General features: G+C 44.7%; 1 protein-coding gene across 1 annotated transcript in view; it reads left to right on the top strand.

Moving 5' to 3' along the window:
- The window catches only part of PRMT7 (protein arginine methyltransferase 7), a 28,908-nt gene that overhangs the window by 3,679 nt on the left and 3,429 nt on the right, over nt 1–21,800 (top strand). Inside the window, exons 4-16 of the mRNA XM_072980513.2 lie at nt 2,092–2,241; nt 3,584–3,692; nt 5,831–5,943; nt 11,180–11,421; nt 12,492–12,672; nt 13,092–13,219; nt 14,254–14,392; nt 14,960–15,043; nt 15,796–15,843; nt 16,129–16,218; nt 16,985–17,146; nt 18,176–18,250; nt 21,350–21,510. Coding sequence (XP_072836614.2) covers nt 2,092–2,241; nt 3,584–3,692; nt 5,831–5,943; nt 11,180–11,421; nt 12,492–12,672; nt 13,092–13,219; nt 14,254–14,392; nt 14,960–15,043; nt 15,796–15,843; nt 16,129–16,218; nt 16,985–17,146; nt 18,176–18,250; nt 21,350–21,510 — 1,682 coding nt within the window. The remainder of the gene's footprint in view (nt 1–2,091; nt 2,242–3,583; nt 3,693–5,830; nt 5,944–11,179; nt 11,422–12,491; nt 12,673–13,091; nt 13,220–14,253; nt 14,393–14,959; nt 15,044–15,795; nt 15,844–16,128; nt 16,219–16,984; nt 17,147–18,175; nt 18,251–21,349; nt 21,511–21,800) is intronic.

Below are 21,800 nucleotides of genomic sequence, written 5' to 3'. Positions count from 1 at the left end.
TTCCCATACTTCTGGGAGTGCTGCAGGTAAAAGCACATGATGCATAAAATGTTTTTGATGATGTAGTGAAACGTTTCCCACCTGTAATTTTTAAGGCGAATTGTTTGCCTTTTTTTTTCCCAGACTGGTGAGGTTGTCTTTTTACTTTTTTAATTTTAAGTGCTTTGTTCATAAGGAAAAATAAATCTTGTCCTGTTTGCCCAAGCTGCCGTTTTAGGTTACACCAAGTCTTAAAGGTAGAAATTGGATTGTCAGGATGGCTGTATATGTTTCAAAATGAAAACCAGCAACCAACAATTGCACTTAGATTGGCTGCTTGGAGATATTTTTGTGGACGGAATGCCTCTCAAAATCAGGGCAGTTTGATACCACTATAACTCTTGGCTCCATTCTGTGTATGGCGACTGCTTGGAATCCCCTGTTACAGAACTCTATTGCTCTCCCCTGGACTACAGCAGAGAATTCTGAAGCTCTTCCCAAACTACAAATCCCAGATTTCCATAGGGTGAAGCCAAGGCAGTGAAAATGATGTCAATCTGCTATGGTATAGATACACTTTTTAGACATTGCCAGTTGATGGATAATCCAGATCTATGTTTGAAAGCATGGCTAACAAACTGCTTTTATTTTAGCTAAGTATCAAAAGGAAGGCCTACAACCATCCCTGTTGCCTTCCAGATGTGCTCGCTCAGAACCCCCATTATTTGCAGCTGGCATGGTCAGTGGTTGGACTGGCTGAGCCTGAAACTGCTGTATGGCTCGGTGGTTTAGCTTCTGCAGAGCCATAGGCTGGGAGTTTGATTCCCCACTGGGCCTCCTTGACAGGGGCTGGACTTGATGACCCAGAGGGTCCCTTCTAGCTCTGCAGTTCTAAGATTAAGGAGATGAGATGAAATGTAATCTGGAAGATGCCAGCTTGTCCTCTGCTAGTAATTTTGGAAGACCGAAACATAGATGACTGTCAAATATGTAAATTGATGCATCTTAACTTAGATCCCATCTGGTAATGGTCACATTCTAATGATAAATAAGCCCTCTGTGATCAGTACCCCATCTGTTTATCAAGGACTTCTGGGTGTGTGCTTTCTTCTGTAGCTAAGATTTTCCAGTTCAGATAGCATGTATAAATATTTTTCAGAGTAGCCCTGGGCAATGTTCGGAACCATTTTTAATGGAGTTTCAAAAGTCTGTATTGGCAGACCTTAGAGGTGGTTTTTTTTTCCAGCATTGTGCTTATTTTGAGACACTCAGCTTTTTGTGAGCATTTCCATTGATTTATATTTTAAGGAGGAGACGTTTTGAAAGGCAGGGGGGAATCAAAAAGGCACGTCAAGCACAATGTCCTGAGGGGAATTATGTCCATCTGTATCTAGCTTTAAACAGCTGCAAAGCCCCAAATATCTCTTTATTTGGAAATGGCACTGAAGATTTTGGCAGGAACAGGATGGAAAATCCTCAGTGGGTAAAAGTCTGTGTTAAACAGAGCAGAGAACCAACCGTGCCATTCAAGACAAGGCCACCTAAACCCCTCCAGCTATAAAGCTTTCATTTAGAATTAAAGATTTAAAGACCATGTTACAAGGTTAAGGAAAAAGTAAATTGGGAATGTAGGTCAATGCTAAAGTTTCTAATACTGTGGCAGCTTTACTTTATTTTTCTTGTGGAAAGGTATATGGTTTTTCACATCTGTTATCATGGGAATCGTGTTGGTTTATATCTACACTGAATCCCTGGGACTTCTTTTTAATAGAAACGGATTCTTTATTGAATTTTTAAACATAGTGTCACGTTATAAAAAAAAAAAAATTAAGCCCTCACTGTTCCCTTATGGCTGATGATATGAGAAAAGAGTAGAACTCTATTCTTGCTCACAGTCTCCTCTGCTTCTGATGGATACAGTCGGGGGTGGGGGGAAGAGTCATTTATTTTCATGTTGCAGTTAATGCTGCAGTTCTCTTCCATAGTTTTCTGGAATCAGAAAACAGCACTTGCGTGATCCCCCGAACGGCAGCAGGTTCCATAATAGCAAGCCGAGAGACTGTCTGCCCTGTGGGCCTGGTTGAGGCAACTGCTCTTTGCCTTTCTTTACAGAATGCAAAATATTTCCAGGGGATTCGTGCCGCGGTCGGCCGAGTGAAAGAAAGAGGGGAGAAAGCCATTGTTCTGGACATTGGGACTGGGACGGGCCTGTTATCCATGATGGCGGTCACCGCTGGAGCCGATTTCTGCTATGCTGTAGAGGTGAGCCTCACCCCGACTCGTTCTCACAGGCGCTTGAGGGATCTATTTATGCTGTTTATATATGTTTACTTTTATTATTCTTTGTTTGTTAGCCACCTAGAGTGGTCCTGAGCTGACTAGCTAGGCGTGATATAAATAAAATAAATAACAACAGCAACAGCAACAACAACAACAACAGCAACAACAACAACAACAACAACAACAATAACAATAACAATAACAATAACAATAACTAATAATAATAATAATAATAATAATAATAATAATAATAATAATAATAATAATAATAATAATAATAATAATAATAATAATAATAATAATAATAATCTGTTAGGCAGGAAGTACATCCCGGCAACCAACTTGTCAGAAAAAATTACAGCATCAACAACAGTCTCTATAAAAGGGAAGATGTGGGAGACCTTTGATCCAGCCTTCCCAGCATTCTCCCCATTTTAAAGCAGCCCCATTTCACTGTGGTTTTCGTTCAAGGAGAAGTGACACACTTCGGGTCTAAATGGATGCTGCTTGCAGTAGTTGATGTTACTCGTTGGAGCGCTTTTCCTTCAGAACATCATCCCACACCGCCTGATCCACACAGGCTGTGCTCTCTGAGAGAGGCCGCGAAGGCGTTCACAAGAAACAGGGCCCTTTTAGCTGTGGCACTGTCCCTCTGGAATGAGTGCCTTCCTGGTGGAGCGGCCCCTGTCCCCCTCCTTCCCTGCCTTGAAGAGGATGTTAAAAACGAGGCTCTTTCAAGAGGCCTTTAGGGGCATTCTTGGCTAAGTGGTTTCCAGATTTTGCCACCGTCTCACTAGTGTTTAAATCTAGGTGAGCTTACAACTAGCTGTTTTGCTCCTTGCCCAATGTTATAGTTTTTATTTGTTTCTGTTTGACAATACAATGTTTTGTTTGCTATATTGTATAGTTTATCGATTGCCTCTTGGCGGTAAACCAAATAAATAAATCTGTGGATGTAGGGGAGACATCTGGGGACATGCCCTGCTTTATCCATAAAAACTGGTTGGTGAGGGATGGGAAGGCATCTGGAGTAAGGCGTTTCAAGCACCACGCAGGGTTGCGCAGGAAGGAAATAGGGGTGAAGTCCTGACTTTGCTGGCCTTTGATGCCAAAATTTATCCTGCTGAATCTTGGCCGTTGTTTCCCTGGAGGTCATCCGTTGTCTCCCTGGCCCACCCTAACTCATCATGGGCCCCGATTCATGACGAGGGTAGAACTAAGCTGTTTCTCGGTGCTGTTTTAATGATTAGTGAGATAACCTGTATGAAAATACCTTAATTGGTTGAAATGCACTATGTAAGCGCAAAGGATTGTTATGTTTTAGGTCTTCAAGCCTATGGCTGAAACAGCTGTGAAGATCGTGGGGAAAAATGGCTTTAGTGACAAGATAAAGATCATCAACAAACACTCCACGGAAGTCACAGTGGGGCCTGGTAAGAGACAGAGGTAGTCTTTTTCTCATGTGGCATGGAGCAAAATTGTTTTTTTTTTAATGCATACCACCTTGTAAACGTCTTTCCAGGATAATTTGCATAAAACAATTACTGAAGTTACCGACCAAAGGCATCTCTAAAATCATCTGTTGAAATATACAAAATCTGCTGTTAGGAACAGATTGATTTTAAAAGCCCAGGAGAGTAAATACATTTGTCTGGTGAATAGCATCTGTGCCATGTGAATATTTCTGTTGGTGTTAGGTGAATCTCCTTTTAAAGGGTGTTTTTGAGTATAGCTCCCAGAATTACCCAGCCCCAAATACCTGCCTAATATCTACAAAGTAGCATGTCTTAAATATGCTGGCTGGGGGATTCTGGGAATTGTAGTCCAAAGAGGTAACTTTTCTCACCTCTGCCTTCTCCCTTAGATAGTATTTATTTTTCACTGGGTCATTTGGATTGTCCGGATTGTTGCTTTCTATATTCGATAGGAGGGCCTGGTGTGCTCTGGTCCATGGGGTCATGAAGAGTCAGACACGACTAAACAACAACAACAACAATATTCATCTTCTCTGTCCAGCTTGATTGCTATAGTCTTCTGTGACCCAGCCTCTTCCTTCTTTGACTTATGTTGGGGTTCAGGCAATGAGCAGGCTGATGGGCTTTGTGGTGATCACCAGATAATGGATAGCAAAGAGTCTCTTAGCAATAGATAGAAGAAGTCAGCCACACACACAGATGGATGTCTGCCAGCAGTACTCCTGGTGGGCAACTCAGCAAGGAAGCAGAATGAGAAGTGTTCTTCGTCTGTGACGTTCTGCTGATGTTCTCCGTTCTCTGATGTTCGCCTATGTTCTGCTTCTCTGCCACCAGGAGACTGTCCTTTTATTAACATTACAAGGTCACAGGTAGTGACAGCATTACAGATAGTAGACAGGGTTCAGATAGGACAATGGTTACATTAGGGTTGGTCTGGAGAAAGGCAATTAATCAAGTGCTCTGATTGGCCTAAGGAAAGGCTTCTATGCCAAGCTCTCTATGATAATGAGAAGGAGGGAGAATGATGGCAGCTCCTTCCCTCAGAAACAGCCACAGGATGCTAGGAGAGTTTTCCCTCACTACAGCACCCATGTGGCTTAGCAACCTTAGGAATGATACCCCCACAGACTTACTGTGCCTAAACTTTTCTGATATACCTACTTGTTGCTGGCTTAACAAACATCTAATTTGTGAGCAAATAGTGCAAAGTTTTAAAAAGTAATACAGCAAAACCAACTTTTGTTTTTTCATAACAACTTGGGTGTCCTTTTTACTGACTGTGTGGGCATGTGTGCGAGCAAACGCAGAAAATTCACACACCCCCACTTGGTTTATCACCTACGCCTCTTGTGATTCTTCTAATGAAGAAAAATAAGCATAATGTGTAATGTTAGACGGATGACAGCTTCTCCCTTGCAAAACATTCTCCGGCGTGAGCAATTTCTAGCAGAATCCGGGAAGGGTGCATTAATCACCCCCTGCCAGCCTCATTTCTTCTGAACTTTTCCAACCCCTATCCAGGAGATGAGCACCTTGGAGAGAAGACATTTCAAGCCTAAAAACAGTTTGGCAGAAGTGAGTGTTGCAGCTCCTTGCCTTCTGCAGAGATGAAGCAGTTGCCCTACGGGTATTGCCAATGGCTGCGTTGTAATGTTTCATCTAGAGCTGAAAGAGTGTAGCAACTTGCCTAAAGTGACCCAGTGAGCCTCCTGAGATCTGCTAGCATTTGAACGTGGCTTTCCTATCTTTAAACTCTACCGTGTAGCCTCAAATGAAAAGCCTAAAATGCTTAATCTGGCATGTCTTTCCCGCTTTGAGATTTCTGGGCATTGGCTTCAGCAGAGGCTCACTCTGTCCTATAGTTTGGAAGAAGCGAAGGGAACTGTGAAGAGAAGCCATCTGTCCAGAAGAGATGAAAGGCAGCGTCATTCTCTGCCCCCCACTCACTGATGCTCAAAGGTGTTGAATTGATCATGCACAGGAAATCACGCATGGATTCAGTCTGTGATGATTTTGCAGGAGCGTTCCACATGTATTCAAACCAACAGGGGTGGGGGCTTTTAAAAAATTCTAAATCAGTTCCTCTTGCTTTTCAGACGGAGATATGCAGTGCCGTGCAAATATCCTGATAACAGAGCTGTTTGATACTGAACTGATAGGCGAAGGGGCTTTACCGTCTTATGAGCACGCCCACAAGTTCCTTGTGCAGGTAAGGAGTGAGCAGACAAGACCTGACACATTTTCCCGTTAATCATTATGCAGTGCGGCAACATTGCTTAGAGCTTCTGCATCCAAGCCCAAGCAGAGATGATGGTGCCCAAGCTCTGTGGTCACCCTCCGGTTGTTCCCTGTTGCCATTACCATCTCTTGTCACCGTTGCTGGCTGAGCTTGGCGATATTCCTTTTCTTGGACTACAACACCCAGAAGCCCCAGCCAGCATTATAATAGTTGTAGTCCAGTACCTTGGGAGGGCACTGGGTTGCTGCCTGCTTTTCTAAGAGAAGAGAGTATAATGGTGGGTGTTTGGAAAAGGGACACAGAGAGGCAGAGAACTGCAAGAAAAATCCATTTAGGACTCATGTCATTTAAGAAAGGATAAAAAGCAGACAAACACAAGAAAGATTTTTTTACACAGTTAATTTTATTTTTGACCTTTAGGATTGCCCTAATGGGTGGTCCCTGCCGGATGCCCAGAGGAAGGCGAAAAACCTCCAGAACCTCCGGCCAATTTGCCCTGGAGGAAAATTCCTTCCCGACCCCAAATGTGGCGATCAGTGTTACCCTGGGCATATCAGCAAAGACCATAAACAACCACCCGGCCGCTGGCACAACATCCAGAGACTCCCTCAGCAACAGCCTTGCTGGTTTGAACGTCTGAGAGCTGGAACATGGGAAAAGCTCCGTATTACCTGAAAGATTAATAAACGTCTTCTGAAATGCCATCCCATCCCATCATTCAAACCTAAAAAAAAGAGAGAGAAAGAAGTTCAAGGACTGAATCTAGAACTTCAGAAAATTACTACATTCTCCCAGTATCCTGCATCCACCTTACAAGGAGGAGGTGGAGATTACAGTTCCAAATGTCATGATTCTGACTGGACGCAACCACGTTCATGATATTTATGGGGATAAAAACACTTGAAATAAAATGAATGAATTACCTGTTCCGTCCTTCAAGGTGATAGAAGTGGTGCAGAAGTTTCAGCCAAATTTGTAATTCCTATTCCAGTTTCTCTGAGGGCGATGAGATAAAGGTCTTCTAGAGTTTCATCAAATCTAATCAGTCCAACCTAAAAAGAAGTTCATCAATTGAAATTAGAACTTTAGAAGTTTAGTACATCTGAGAATCATGCAGTAACCATGCCAGTGGGATTTCAAGATTTGAGTACCAAAATGCAAGAATTCAGAACAGAATTATTTAACATGATTAATTATTTGAAAAACCTTGGAAATACATTGAATTACTTACCGCAATATGATGCATAGCAGGTCACTTTTATTTTAGAAATTATCCAGTGTTCGCTGTCCGTTTCAATCATCACGATCCGAAGACAAAAATGATGTGCTGATGGACTGCTGGATAATTTGGGGAGGAAGAGGCATTTTTCTTACCTGATGATGAAAGTGAGTGACTTACCCCAAGATGATGCAGGAAGATGAATAGATGGTTCTTGGAAGACATTGGAGGTCCCTTTCACTTTTGGAAATCATTCAATGGTCGATGTCCATTTCAATCATCACGATCCAAAGACAAAAAAGATGTGCTGATGGCCTGCTGGATAATTTGGGGAGGAAGATGCATTTTTCTTACCTGATGATGAAAGTGAGTGACTTACCCCAAGATGATGCAGGAAGATGAACAGATGGTTCTTGGAAGACATTGGAGGTCCCTTTCACTTTTGGAAATCATTCAATGGTCGATGTCCGTTTCAATCATCACGATCCAAAGACAAAAAAGATGTGCTGATGGCCTGCTGGATAATTTGGGGAGGAAGAGGCATTTTTCTTACCTGATGATGAAAGTGAGTGACTTACCCCAAGATGATGCAGGAAGATGAACAGATGGTTCTTGGAAGACATTGCAGGTCCCTTTCACTTTTGGAAATCATTCGGTGTTCGCTGTCCGTTTCAATCATCACGATCCGAAGACAAAAAAGATGTGCTGATGGCCTGCTGGATATTTTGGGGCGGAAGAGGCATTTTTCTTACCTGATGATGAAAGTGAGTGACTTACCCCAAGATGATGCAGGAAGATGAATAGATGGTTCTTGGAAGACATTGGAGGTCCCTTTCACTTTTGGAAATCATTCAATGGTTGATGTCCGTTTCAATCATCACGATCCAAAGACAAAAAAGATGTGCTGATGGCCTGCTGGATAATTTGGGGAGGAAGAGGCATTTTTCTTACCTGATGATGAAAGTGAGTGACTTACCCCAAGATGATGCAGGAAGATGAACAGATGGTTCTTGGAAGACATTGCAGGTCCCTTTCACTTTTGGAAATCATTCGGTGTTCGCTGTCCGTTTCAATCATCACGATCCGAAGACAAAAAAGATGTGCTGATGGCCTGCTGGATATTTTGGGGCGGAAGAGGCATTTTTCTTACCTGATGATGAAAGTGAGTGACTTACCCCAAGATGATGCAGGAAGATGAATAGATGGTTCTTGGAAGACATTGGAGGTCCCTTTCACTTTTGGAAATCATTCAATGGTCGATGTCCGTTTCAATCATCACGATCCAAAGACAAAAAAGATGTGCTGATGGCCTGCTGGATAATTTGGGGAGGAAGATGCATTTTTCTTACCTGATGATGAAAGTGAGTGACTTACCCCAAGATGAGGCAGGAACTTGAATAGATGGTTCTTGGAAGACATTGCAGGTCCCTTTCACTTTTGGAAATCATTCAGTGTTCGATGTCCATTTCACTCATCAGAGTCCGTAGAAAGGAAAGATGTGTTGATGGCCTGCTGGATAATTTGGGGAGGAAGAGGTATTTTTCTTACCTGATGACAAAAGTGATCTAGCCGAAGCTGAATGTACTGGCATCCGCCTGCTCTCTCTTGAATGATACAGAAATAGGGGCAAAAGTCACAGATGCACTGAAAATGATGCTGGAAGGCTTACCTGATTCTTGGTTTGTCAGCAACCACCTTATTTCGATTGTGTTCTCCTCTTTCCTTTTAGCTTTGGAGTTCCCACAAATCTCCTCTTTCAATCGGCCTTTGGTCACATTTCAAGCTTTGGAATAATTTCCTGATGTACTGGATATTTTACTTCTTCAGACCAAATGATCCAGCTAGATAAATTAATGTTCAGTCAAGATTTCTGGAAAAAAAGGGTTTCCTACCTCAAGAGGGAAAGTGATCCATGTTGCAAAATCCTGTTTTATATACAGTTTATAGCACAGTTTCTATGCTGTAACAAATCCACAACTGTAAGAATATCCTAGTGGAGGAAATAAAATGAAGTAATACATCATCATTATTATTATTATTTTAATTTCTCACTCTTTTTCAAATTACAACTTTCATGAAGACATCTATGAAACAATTGAAAACCAGCAGCAAAGTATGACATTTGAATAATATATAAAGATAAAAATATTTACCTCACCTTATGGAGAATGAAGGCAACCAGTCAGTTAGTTGAGAGTCTTGCAACAGTTTGCCTGGCGTCTTCCTCCTTGGTAACCTAAGCCAGGATGTGCTACTCACCTCTTGGAAATGGTGTTCTCAATGTGTGCCTTCTGTTACTTCTCCATTATCTTACCGAGTCCTTCTCATTGCCTCCAAACCAGCTCTGCTTGGACCCATGACCGTGACTTACCTTTTCCATCCCAAGAAAATGGACCAGTAAACTTGGTTGCCCTGCCCCAACCTAGAACAATGAGTGCATCATAACCGCTAACCTCAGGAAGCATCAGAAGCACTGTATTGTGATGATGGAGGGGGCATCACCATGTTTGCTTGGAGAGACATTACTGGGAAAGTATGGCTCTCTCCCCATGAGGACCATGAGAAAGACAAGGCTTGGTCCCTTGTTGATTTGGAGGCAATGAGAACGCCTCGGTTACTAATAAAGCCAGGGAGATGATATTTCATAACTCTTTCACTGTCGAAAAATGTTATTTGTTGCCATCAGCACACAGGAGTCCTGAGAGCTGTTTTGACAACTAGTCACTCTCCTTCTTACCTGTGCTTCTTGCCTGTTCAGTCTTAACCAAAGGTATCTACTTATAAATGGATTGGTTCACTTATTAACTTCCTGCCGTTTGCTGCCATCTTCCTGAACATCCCACACTGTTTTGGTGACACGTTCTCCAACATCTTTGTACCATTTCATAATTTATTGGTCTGTCATCTCCCTTTCTCTCTGTCTCAAGAAATACTCAAAGGAACGTCTGCTAGGGAAACCAAATGTCAGCCACTAAGAATACATATATATACAAAAAACACCATCAGTTCAAAGGATGATGACAGAATATATTTCCCCTTTTTTTATCTAGTCTCTCCATGGTTTTCTGAAAGCACCTGAAAGATGAATAAATATATGAATAAATGACTTGGCCACAGGTATTCGAAGTAGCTTTAAAGGTAAATGTTCCCACTGACATTTAGTCCATTCGTGTCCAACTCTAGGGTGCGGTGCTCATCCCCATCGCCAAGCTGCAGAGCCAGCATTTGTCCGAAGACAGTTTCTGTGGTCACGGGGCCCATGTGACTAGATACAGAATATCGTTACCTTCCCACCGAGGTGTTACCTATTTACTCACATTTGTACATGCTTTTGAACGGCTAGGTAGCAGGAGCTGGGACAAGTGATGGGAGATCCCTCCGTTGCGTGGATTCAGTCTTACGACTGCTGATCTTCCGACCTTGCAGCATGGAGGCTTCTGCGGTTTAACCCGCAGCGCCACCATGTCCCTTCTACACAGGTTTAATTCTCTGTTCTGCCTGCATGAACAAGATTTTGCACATTATAACCCATCTGTTTCCTAGTTTTGAGGAATGTTGTCCCTGTTAAAATTACTCATCTTCCAAATACCTTCATAACCCATAAGAGAGTTCAGTGTTATCTCTACATGTGGCTCTGTGTGGTTTGAAAAACGGTTAGCTGTGAGAAAGTTGCCGTGGATTTTGGGTCTAGTGTAACAGGACAAATAAAGAACTTGCATACACTTCCTTGTGCCCAACCATTACTGAATCCAGTAGTGATTTATTTCCAGGTAAATATCATGGAAGCAGCATGTCAGTTACTCAGGTGAGGCCTGTCATGGAGATTCAAGACAGTGGAAGAGCTGATTTCATATTTAGTCCCGGCATCTAGTTCTGCATCTAGTTCTATCTTTTCTGGTTCGACTGCATGCACAACTCGCTTTTCTCAAAGTGGATGACATGAGAGCATGGCTCAATTTTCTCTCCTTTTTGTTTCTCAATGATCAGGAGGGATGTGAAGCAGTCCCTCACCGAGCGACCGTGTACGCCCAGCTAGTGGAGTCCTACAGAATGTGGTCTTGGAACAAGCTGTTTCCCATTCACATCCAAACCGAAGAGGGCGAGAAGGTGATCATCTCCCCACCCGAGATGGAGAACTGCCCTGGGGCACCTTCGGTTTATGACATTCAGCTGAATCAGGTGCCCCAGAGTGACTTTGTGGTCCTCAGCGAAGTTGTGACAATGTTCAGGTGAGTACTCAACTCAGATGGTGTTTCTAGGGAGGTGCTTCTTTAACTCAAGGCTGCGCAGGCTCAGGACATTTGGGGAGTGTGAAGGGGGTGGGGGACAGTTTTCCAAACCTCAAGACCTAGAGACTCACCAGCCCCCAAATACAGAAAACAAAACCAGACGGTGCCAGATGTTTACTTTGAATTTGTGTGTGTGTGTGTGTGTGTGTGTAATCTCTTTTATTTTTATTTTTTAATTCAAAGAAGATGCAATGGGGGAGCCTACAGTATATCTTCTTTCAAAACAGAATTGCCTCTCCTGAATCCTTCCAGAAGCATCCGTTGCCCATTTTTGCCAAATACTTTTTCAAGATACGACGGTTCTAGCAGGAGTCTCACAGTTGCATAAACCATGCCTTTGAAGTAAAACAGCGGGGCGCTGCTGTCCCGTTTGTTGAACGTGGCTTAACAACGGAGCGGTGGCCATGTTAATCTGCTTCAGCAAGGATAAGAAATGTATTTTTGCTCCACTTTTAAAAACAGCGCAACAGCTGTCAGGTGCAATGTATATTTAAAACGACTGAGTGCAACCTTAAAAGAATCAGTTAATCAAAGACATATCGGAGGCTATTTACAGTTCAGAAACCCGGAATGCTTTCTTGACCTTGGAAGGGTGGAAAGTTTAGTCAACCTCGAGGTGGCAACGTGAGCCCATTGGGATCAAAGGTTAGGAGCAGAGTCTTCACTGCAGCACTGCAGTTTCGCCACTGTGCCACAAGGCTCCCTTGTGGCTCCTGTACACTTGCATATGTGGGAGACCTAAGAAATCCATGCACGGGCGAGGTATTAGTCTCCAAGTATCAACTGCCAGTAGATGAAGGTGCAATGTTCTGATTGTGACAGTGGCAGAGGCTGCTTCCCGGTGAAAGCCACAAGATGCATCTTCGGTTCTCACAAATGTCTTTAAAACCTTGCATAGTATCACTGATATAAATTCTGTGGTTATTTGTGCATTGCTGTGAGGTGTGCAGCAGTGTGAGCAACATCGTGCCATTTAAAAGGAGCTGATTGCAACTTATTATTCCCCACAGTGTAGATTTTAGCAAGCCAGTCAGCCGAGCCCCTGCCTCCTCCACGGTGCAGCTGGAGCCCATCCGGTCCGGCAGAGCCCAAGTGGTCCTCTCGTGGTGGGACATTGATATGGACCCGGCCGGCTCCATCAAATGCACCATGGCCCCGTACTGGGTCCAGCCTGCCTCCGAAGACATCCCGGTAATTTTCAGCATCTTCTTAACATTGTACAAGTCTGTTGACATTTCAGTGCAGGTGTGTCAACAGAGAACATGCGAGCAGGTGTTTCCCAGCTTTGCAAAATTTGTACCTTTCGCTGTTAGGCTTGATTTAAAAGGGACTGCTGATGGGTGCTGGGTTGAAGGGAAGGAAAGATTGGGCCCCTGTTGTGTTTTGTGGCGCCTGTCGTATTTGGATGGGGCAATGGGTTCTTTGGGCGTGAAAGATGGACGATGGAAGAGCAGTCTTGCAAAACGGTGGTCAAAGCGACACCTCCTGTCCGTGTCTTAAAAGGGAGCTTCTTCCCCTACCCCGTGGCTGACACCGTCAAGAATCACCTTGGGCTCACTCCTTCTGCCCAGCTGAGATTTTTCTCCCCACCCCTTTTTGAACACTTCCAGTGGAGAGACCATTGGATGCAATGCGTGTATTTCCTTCCGGACGAGAGACCTGTCCTCCAGGGCCAGCCTGTGCACCTGACCGCCTTTCACGACGATTACTCCATATGGTATAAGCTTCAAAAGGGCAGGTAACTGAAGCCACGGAGCAGCGAGCTGGGGAAGTTTTCTTCTTCCTCAGTGAAAGCATGTTGGGTGGGTTGGGTGGTCATTATGTGACAGATGTTTTAGATAGCATAAAAATTAGTCTGGAAAGACCCGCCGGGATCCAGCTGAACACTTTTGCCCAACATAAGATGATTGGCAGGAATTTCAGCAGCAAATGGCCATGAATTAAAAAGTTAGCTTGGGTGTTTGCTCTCACATGAGGATTCGCATAATTGGTGTGTTACCCCAAACACCTCCTTTGACGTCTTAGCTTATGGCAAATCGCAGCTGAGTTTTACACTGATGGACTTAGGCCAGCCTGGCATAAATAATAGGATCCTGGCCATCAAGTATTGCAAAATGAGTTAAGAAATGCATTCATCTTCTAATACCGTAAGCCACCTCAAGGCCTTTTTAGGAGAAAGGCAGGGTAAAAATATGCTGAATAAATAAAATAATAATACTGTATTTTGAGTTCTCAGTGTTCTCTGAGCAAAGGCATGTTCTTCTTTTTTTTCCTCCCTGGCTTTTTGATGCAATGGTCTTTCCTGGCTCTTTGACCCAAAACATTTCCTGGCTGTGAAAAACAGCTGGTCCTCCCTGACCTGTGTCTACATCCTGTCCCAGAAGGGCAAGATCAGCTCATCTCTACCAGTTTCTGCCTTAGCAGGGAACAGGCTTCTCCCTCCATGGAGCAAGAGACACTTTCAGACAGAACGCTGACACAAAATGCTGTTCAGATATTGAAGGGGATAACGGACTCCTGCCACAATTCTTCCCCTATGTTGCCATCTGGTTCTGTCAGACTGCAGTTCCCATTATCCCCAGCCAGTATGGACCCCGATCAAGGAGCATGGTGGAGGTTGTAACACCAAACATCTGGAGGACAGCAGACTGGAATAGGCTACTTTGTTCCTTCCCCCCCCCCCCCAAAAAAAAAAAGCTAGAATGCAGGGCATGTAGGATGATTTGGGACTGACAACCCCAGAGCTGGCTCACTGCATCTTCTTGTTTTTAGAAATGAGGGGGCAGAGACGGGCGCCCCCATTGAGAGCCCCGTTTGCAGGTGTCAGGCCCACCTGCTGTGGAATCGGCCGCGGTTTGGCGAACTGAACGATCAGAACCGGACAGCTCGGTATCTGGAAGCTTTGCAGAAAGTAAGATTGCCTGAATCTTTAAAAAAATCTTTAACAAACTTTTGCTCTTTCAGAAACGACTGTTTTTCACCCTTCTGTAGGCAAGACTTGGCTAATGGATCAAGTCCTGCTGTTCAGAAGGGATGTCTACTTTTTGCATATGGTTTCATAACTTGCCATAGTGGTGGCTAATTAATCAGGTGCTGGGGGACCCCACCTTGGGTTCATGACCAGATCATGATGGAGACACACCTCTGCACCTCAGCAATTAGCCGTATTTAGCCACCGCAAATGACACAAACCCTATGCGGACGCCAGTAGGATGCTGGCGGATGTGTAAAATCATTGCCCGTGCCCTGCCTGTACTTGTCGTGATGACTGTTCTCTGGATCCCTCTCACAAATAACTAGCAGAAAACATACGTCCCTTTGTCTTTAAAATATCCTAAATTCTACCTGAAGCATGGGAATGGCGTACAGCCTTCGGACAGCAGTGTTGTCATGAAAAACAAGCATATCTTTCGTGTTGAGCTTTTAAACATTTTGCAAAGGGTGGACTTGCTGACAAGCTTGCCTTTTCTCCCGGCAGGTCCTGGAGCCGAGCAGCGTATGCCTGAGCCTGAGCGATGGCAGCCTCCTTCCTGCGTTGGCTCACCATCTTGGAGCAGAAAAGGTGCTCAGCTCCTTTTCTCTTTCTTTTTGCTTCCGTGTGTGATGTGTTTGCAGAATTTAACATGGGCTAGCGCTTCTGTTCCTTTCTCTAGGTCTTCAAATGGGGTTTTATAGGCTTTCCCCTTAAGTGCCGTCAGTGGTGTGTGACACCTCAGCAAGTGCAACTAGGATGGGATGGGATTTTGGGATTTTCTGGGCTACAAATACAATAATTTGCCATTCTGGCAGTTACAAATACTGGAATGTGATCCTTAAATTAGAAGGCCTTGAAGCTTAGCTAGGCCTAGCTCTGCCCAAGTGCTCAGAAGGAAAACTTCCAGCACGCACTGGGGCAGGAACAGAAAGCTTGAGTGGGGCTAGGCCTAGTTTAGCCTCAAAGCCTTCTAATTTGGGCCTTTCTCCCACATGCATCAGATACTTGTAAGTTAGGTAAGGACAAAAAATTACGGTATTTGTAATTCAGAAGATCCAAAAATCCCATCTCTACTTCCACCCGTTCTCCCTTCCTGTATTTTAACACATGACATTCTTTTCTTAAACCAACGTACTGTGGTGTCTCCTTCCTTCCTTCAGATCTTTCTTCAAAAACCCAACTCGTTCTGAGAAGTCTTTGATTTAAGCCAGGAATCTTAATCTGAAACGGAACAAAAGCTCAAGAATTCGTTGTAACCGCATTTGCTTGTATTTTTTATGATGATGTTTCCCAACGGCGGGAGACATCCTAATGAGCGTTGCTGCCTCTTTCTCTTCCAGGTGTTCGCCCTGGAGAGCTCTGCCATTTCTCATTCTCTCATGCAGAAAGTAAGATTTTCCCCCCTCTATGTTTGCAAATGTGCTGTCATTTCGTAGTTCCGTGACCTCTTGATAAGGGTGCCCAGCTGACCTGGCCAGGGGCATGCTGGCTGGGAGATTCTGGGCACACTAGGCCGGGAAAGGTAACTTTTTGAACTCTGGAGAGGAATTGTGCGGGATAAGGAGGGCAGACAGGCAGGCACGTTTGGTTCATTGTGCTGTAATGAGCAGAGGAATATTAAAAGCCAATCCAAGGAGCATCAAGTGTTCATTTTATTCTCTCCCTGTACCAAGATTTTTAAGGCCAATCGTCTAGAAGATAAAATCAAAATAATCGAGAAGAATCCTGAATTGTTGACCTCTTCTGATCTTGAAGACAGAAAGGTAAGATGGCTCAGCCCACCCTTCCGCTCCATCAGAGGAGTAGATTTTCTCATAGAGTGGAGTATATCGAACAGCAGGGTTTTTTTGGGGGGGTCTCAGCTTGGCTGTTTTGTGGCTTGGAAATTTAAAAGGTCAGGTACCCACCTTGCCAGTTGTCTGCTGTCGGCGTGATTCAAACACAACACCAAACAAGGAAGCAGCGGTCTGGCCTTCATGGGACGGCCGGGGCCCCAGTGATATCAGTTTTTCCCTCCAGCTAGTAACCCACTGTGGTTGCCGAGTCAGAGAAGGAGAAAAACTTCATCTTGCCATTGTGTCTTAACATCATGAGCCATGTCACCGCCCAAGGTTGCTTTCCCCCCCTTCTCTCTCACAATTACTTTTCCTTCTGTGTTGTATTCTTCCATTTCAAAACCTATAGACAGGAAATGTCTCCTCTCTGATGCCTGGAAGTCATTTAGAGTACATTTTGGGCTGGAGAGCAAAGTAAAAACGTGTTCAAGCAATGCAGAAAAGAATGAACAAGAGGTTAGGATTTTCGGGCTCACATCCCCTTGCTTTGGTGTTTTGTCTGAACCATCTCCATAGGCTGGCCCAGAGATGCAGTTCTCCATTCCTAATTTAATTTCATGTGTTTTCTTGTTCTGCTGCCTGAGATTCAGTTACGAAGATATGACACCAAATATGCAAACTTTCCTCTTGTGTGCATGAATCTTTGCCTGTTTTAAGCCACTTAAATAATTTTAATTCCGTTCTCTTCCCTGAGGTCTCCCTTTTAATCGGCGAGCCCTTTTTCTCTACAAGCTTACTGCCATGGCACAATCTATATTTCTGGTACGCCCGGACAGCCCTGGCCCGCCACCTCACGAACGATGTGACCGTCCTGCCCCAGTCTGCTTCACTTCATGTGATGATCGTGGAGTTTAAGGTAAAGAAGCGATGTCAGCTTTTGCTTTGTCCCTAATGCTGACTTTCATGTTTCCACAGCTTATCGGAGCTGAACGTGCCCGACAGGTTGAGCAGAAGTGCTTTTTTTGTTGTTGTTGTTTGTGTTTTTTTTTCTTTGCTTTGCTTTGCCTTGCAAGTGACCAGCTTCTGGTTTGACCGCAGTCAGAGCAGTTTAACAACAGTTGTCTAGAAGGCTCCGCTGTCGAGATACAATCCGCCCATGACAAGTCATACAAATGGCATTGATTACCTGCATTGATAAAACGGAGGACTAAAACTTGAAGCTAGTGTGTGTGACTTACAGAGACCCTTCCCAGGTAGTGAATACACAGAGGTGGTTGACCCTTCCCTTCTTCTGGGGTCAGCTTTGGGTCGGTGCAGCTTTTGCCCGAGGCCACCCACCCTGGCTCTTCTCCTAGAAAGGGCCATCCTCTGACTCTGCAGCCAGATGCCTCACCTCACTGAGCTAGCTAGTCAGCCAAACGTCAAACCCCTCTTCAATGAAGGCGTTTTTCGGCTCCGAGCTGATTTATACCCACGTTCTACTTTCAGTATTAGGGTTTAACAGAGAACGAGGGAGTCTCAAACAAATAGCTGTTTTCTCTTACCTGATGTCCACGGTCTACAAGGAGTTAAAAAGACACCGTGCAAAAAAATATGCTCGACATATGTTTTTTCACTGTATCCCCTGTAACTGGCCCAAAGCAATCCTACCAGATGCTAGTCTCTGGTTACATACACAGTTTGCCAGTGGGAAGAGCTCTGCTGACAGAGCAGACAACCTGGGGGTGGAGAGACATCCTGCCGTCTTATCCTTGTGAATTAGATTTCCCCCCAATTTGTTCTGAAAATGTCTCTTTCTTTACCTTGCCTAGGAATGAAATGCCATTTGTCCCCTCCTCCTGATTTCTTGAGCCAACGTCTTCTTTGAATTGGTTTTAAAACCCAGCATTTTATGTGCAATTTCATTTTGAAATAATGGGAAAAAAACATGTTTCTTTTCTCCTAGGATTTGTGGCGAATCCGCAGCCCGTGTGGCACCTGTGAAGGGTTTGACGTGAGCGTGATGGATGAGATGATCAAGGTGAGCCGATGTATCTGTGACATGCCAAGGGGGTTACGGAATTGTTTGCGTGGAGGTGGGTTATACAGGGTGCCATTCCAGCCACCCTCCGCGTCCAACTCCGCATGGCCTTCTGTTACGACCATGAACTCGCCCCAGCCCCCAGCCAGATCCCGTGTGAGGTCAGGCAAGAGGAGCTTTTCAGAAGGTCTCCAGCATCTCTGCTTGTTGAAATACTAGGGGGATCACCTGCCCAGGGCAGAGCAATGCCTTGTGCTGTCCGACTTGCCCCGGGGCTACACCCCGAGCAGGGTTCCTCTAGGAATTGTGCTGACCCAGCTCAAGGCAAGGCAGACTTGGCGCCCGCCCATCACGTAGGTGACCAGATACCGGTTGAACCTTGAGAGGGAAAAGCATGCAACGCTTCTGCAAGAGGGTGCTAATAAACACACTGCATAAATTATAAGCCTGGAGTGCCTGAGAAACCATGCCCAGCAATGGCTGGCTCCCTTTCATTTGGTGCCTGCCAGTGGTGTGAGAGACTGTGGAACTTGGGTCATCTTCAGCTTGCAGCCTGCCTAAAAGTGCATCATCAATATTATCATCATTCCAAAACAACAGGTACGGCCAATCACATTTATAAAAATATTGACTGGGATTCTATAACACATTGGTCCCCAACCTGGGGCCTCCAGATGTTCTTGGACTACAACTCCCAGAAGCCTTCACCACCACCTCTGCTGGCTAGAATTTCTGGAGGCTGAAGTCTAAGAACATCTGGAGGCCCAAGGTTGGGGACCACTGCATAACAGATACAAGTTTCAACCAAAAAACTAAGTATCTGTTAAATATTGGTGCAGTGTGTATGCTGTTCTTAATATTGCCGGGTTTTGTAGCTGTTATTATTATTATTAATTGGACATACATGTACATGAAAATTTACAGAGTGATGCCTTGAATTTAACGGTGGGCCAATAAATCATGGGCCTATTACACAAACTTATTAGCAAACTATTAAAAAATATCCAGCTGCAACAGAAATCTTGCAAAAGGAAAAAAGGGGGGAAGAGTAGAACAAAACTCTGCCACTGCTACTTAAAATAACAAATACACCCACAAGAATTTCTCTATCCCGTTCTTTTTAGTGGTAATAAGGAGTATTCGCAAGTTCTCAGCCTTCTTTGTTCAAGAACGCAAGGCCAATTAACTTAATTGCAAAAATGTGTAGTTATTTGAAAGTACTACTTAGAAACGTCTGGGATGAGGCGTTTAATGAGCCGCGTTAGCAGCTGTGTAGCCGAGACTGCTGTGAAAAGGGCACCCACTTGCTCATAGTTGCGGGGGATAAGAATTTATCCATTTAATTAACAGCAAATTCCGTGCTGATTGCCACCCCAGTCTAATTCGTGGGATTTGTCTGTTTGCTGTGGGTGAAACAGCCAAGCACGGACATTCGGAAAATTCAGGGAAAGCTATAATGTAAGGGAGAGAGAACACCAGCGCTGTGCTGTGGTCCATACTGTACTCATTGACGGGCACAGTGTACTTTGCAATATATATCTGTGAAGACTCTCCGTCCTCCAGGTGAGGTTATCTGGAAGTTGAATCACGACCACTGGACTTCTTTCCTATTAGCTTGAAATGTTTCGCTACTCATCTACGTAGCTTCTTCAGTCTGAGGAGAGTTGGTAGGAGACCCCTGATAGAGCCTTCCCATTGGCTTCCCTTTCCCCTGGTCTGAATAGGCTGCTTAGATGGACAAAGGACTGGGGGTGAGGGATAATCCCACCTCTGCAGTCGTTCTCCACCCATTGTCATGAGTCGTCAACCGTGGTCTTTCCTCCCCATTGGCTTTGCTTCCCCTTGTATTTTGCAATGTATGCTGCACTGCAGGGGTTCCCAACCTCGGGTAACCCAGGCATCCTTGGATTGCAATACCCAGAAACCCTTGCCCACACAGTCCAAGAACACCAGTGTATAATGTAGCGGATCTGTAAAATAGGAGCCGTGGCTACTGAGCCCGAGACCATTGGAGAAGAGAAGCTTTCCCACTGCAAAGAGAGGAAACACAGAGACTGCAAGATAACGGACCAAATACCGGTTGAACCTTGAGAGGGAGGAGCATCCAGAGAACAGAGTTTTATGCTGAGTTTTATACTGGCTTCCTAGATCAGCCGGAGTCGGGGTTTTCATGGTCTGAACAGCTCACACATAGAGTATGAAAGAGGAAGACTGGGTTTTGTTTCTAGAGTCAGCCCAGAGGTGTAAAATTTCTGGAAGCTCTTCGGCCATAGAAGAAAGCGTGTTGCCTTTTTCAGTTTCTCCCTAGAACCATGTGGAATTTGGGGAGGAGAGCTTCTCTGCGGGATCAGTATCTGCTCTGGCCACCAGAGGGAGCCAGAGACCGTGCTGGGCTCGCTGTTAAAATAGTATTCCGCATTTGTCAGCATCCTCAAGGGGGCTTGGCACTGATTCTCCCACAGATACGGGGGTCCTACTGTACTAACTTTTCCATCAAACCGAAACGTATTTACTGTTGTCGGGGCATAAAATGGCTTCCTTACTAACTTAATTGGCATAAAAAACATAGGAGCAATCCCCCAAATAGTCTCTCCTCAACCGCTCTCTTCAGCTCCTGTGAACTGAAGACACTGGCTTCCTTTAGAGAGTTGGTCCATTTCATATTTTGGTCTTCCTCTTTTCCTGCTGCCTTCCGCCTTTCCCAGTGTGATGGTCTTTTCCAGAGAATCCTTTGCCTTCTCAGGCCTCGCCTTCTACCTTTCAGGTCTCCAGAGATTGTTCAGGCTCGATTTGATCCATGTAGGACCCCCCTGGTCTGCCTTTCTGCCAAGCTCTCCTCCTGCACTACTTGGCCTGCGGTCACAAATTAAGTGTTGATGCCTCGAACCTTGTTCCTTTCCTGCAAAGGTCTCCCCATCCTGTGTCCTCACGACCCCTTCCACTGAAGCAGACGTGACCGTCTGGATTTGTCTAAAAGGGTCGCTCTTGCTCAGCAGCTCGGTGACCCAAGAACGGCGAGGTTTCCAGAGTATTTCGGCGAATAACGCTTTTGGGAACCCACCAACACTTACAAGGCTCCCTTTTGTTTTTCTGCCGTAGAAATCTTTAGACTTCAGGGAGTCGAGGGAAGCCGAGCCTCATCCATTGTGGGAATACCCTTGCAAATCATTATCTGATCCTTTGGAAGTCTTGACCTTTAACTTTCAGCAAACCGTGCCAGAACACATGATCCGGAAAGAAGGCCTTCTGAGCCTGTCAAGGTGAGTAGCATGCAGTGGTTTTGTGAAACGGTTTCTCGGGAGTAGGGCTGCATTAGACTTGAGCGCGGTTGCAGGATGGAGCTGAAAAGAGCACAGCCCCTACCCTTCAGAGAAGACCAAGGCCCCCTAAACTGCCCTCTCTCACCTCCTGGATCTGCCATCTGAGCATATCTATTAACTTTATGCCATGATTGTAAGGATTATAATATATGCAATATGCAAAGAGTGGTACGGCTAGGCGTGACACTTTTATTTTTGGAGTCGTTTTTCTGGTGATCATGTTTAGTGTT

This window comes from Pogona vitticeps, chromosome 10, assembly GCF_051106095.1.
Source record: "Pogona vitticeps strain Pit_001003342236 chromosome 10, PviZW2.1, whole genome shotgun sequence".
NCBI lineage: Eukaryota > Metazoa > Chordata > Lepidosauria > Squamata > Agamidae > Pogona > Pogona vitticeps.
Note: the sequence above shows the minus strand (reverse complement) of the source record. Positions and strands in the feature narration are given on the sequence as shown.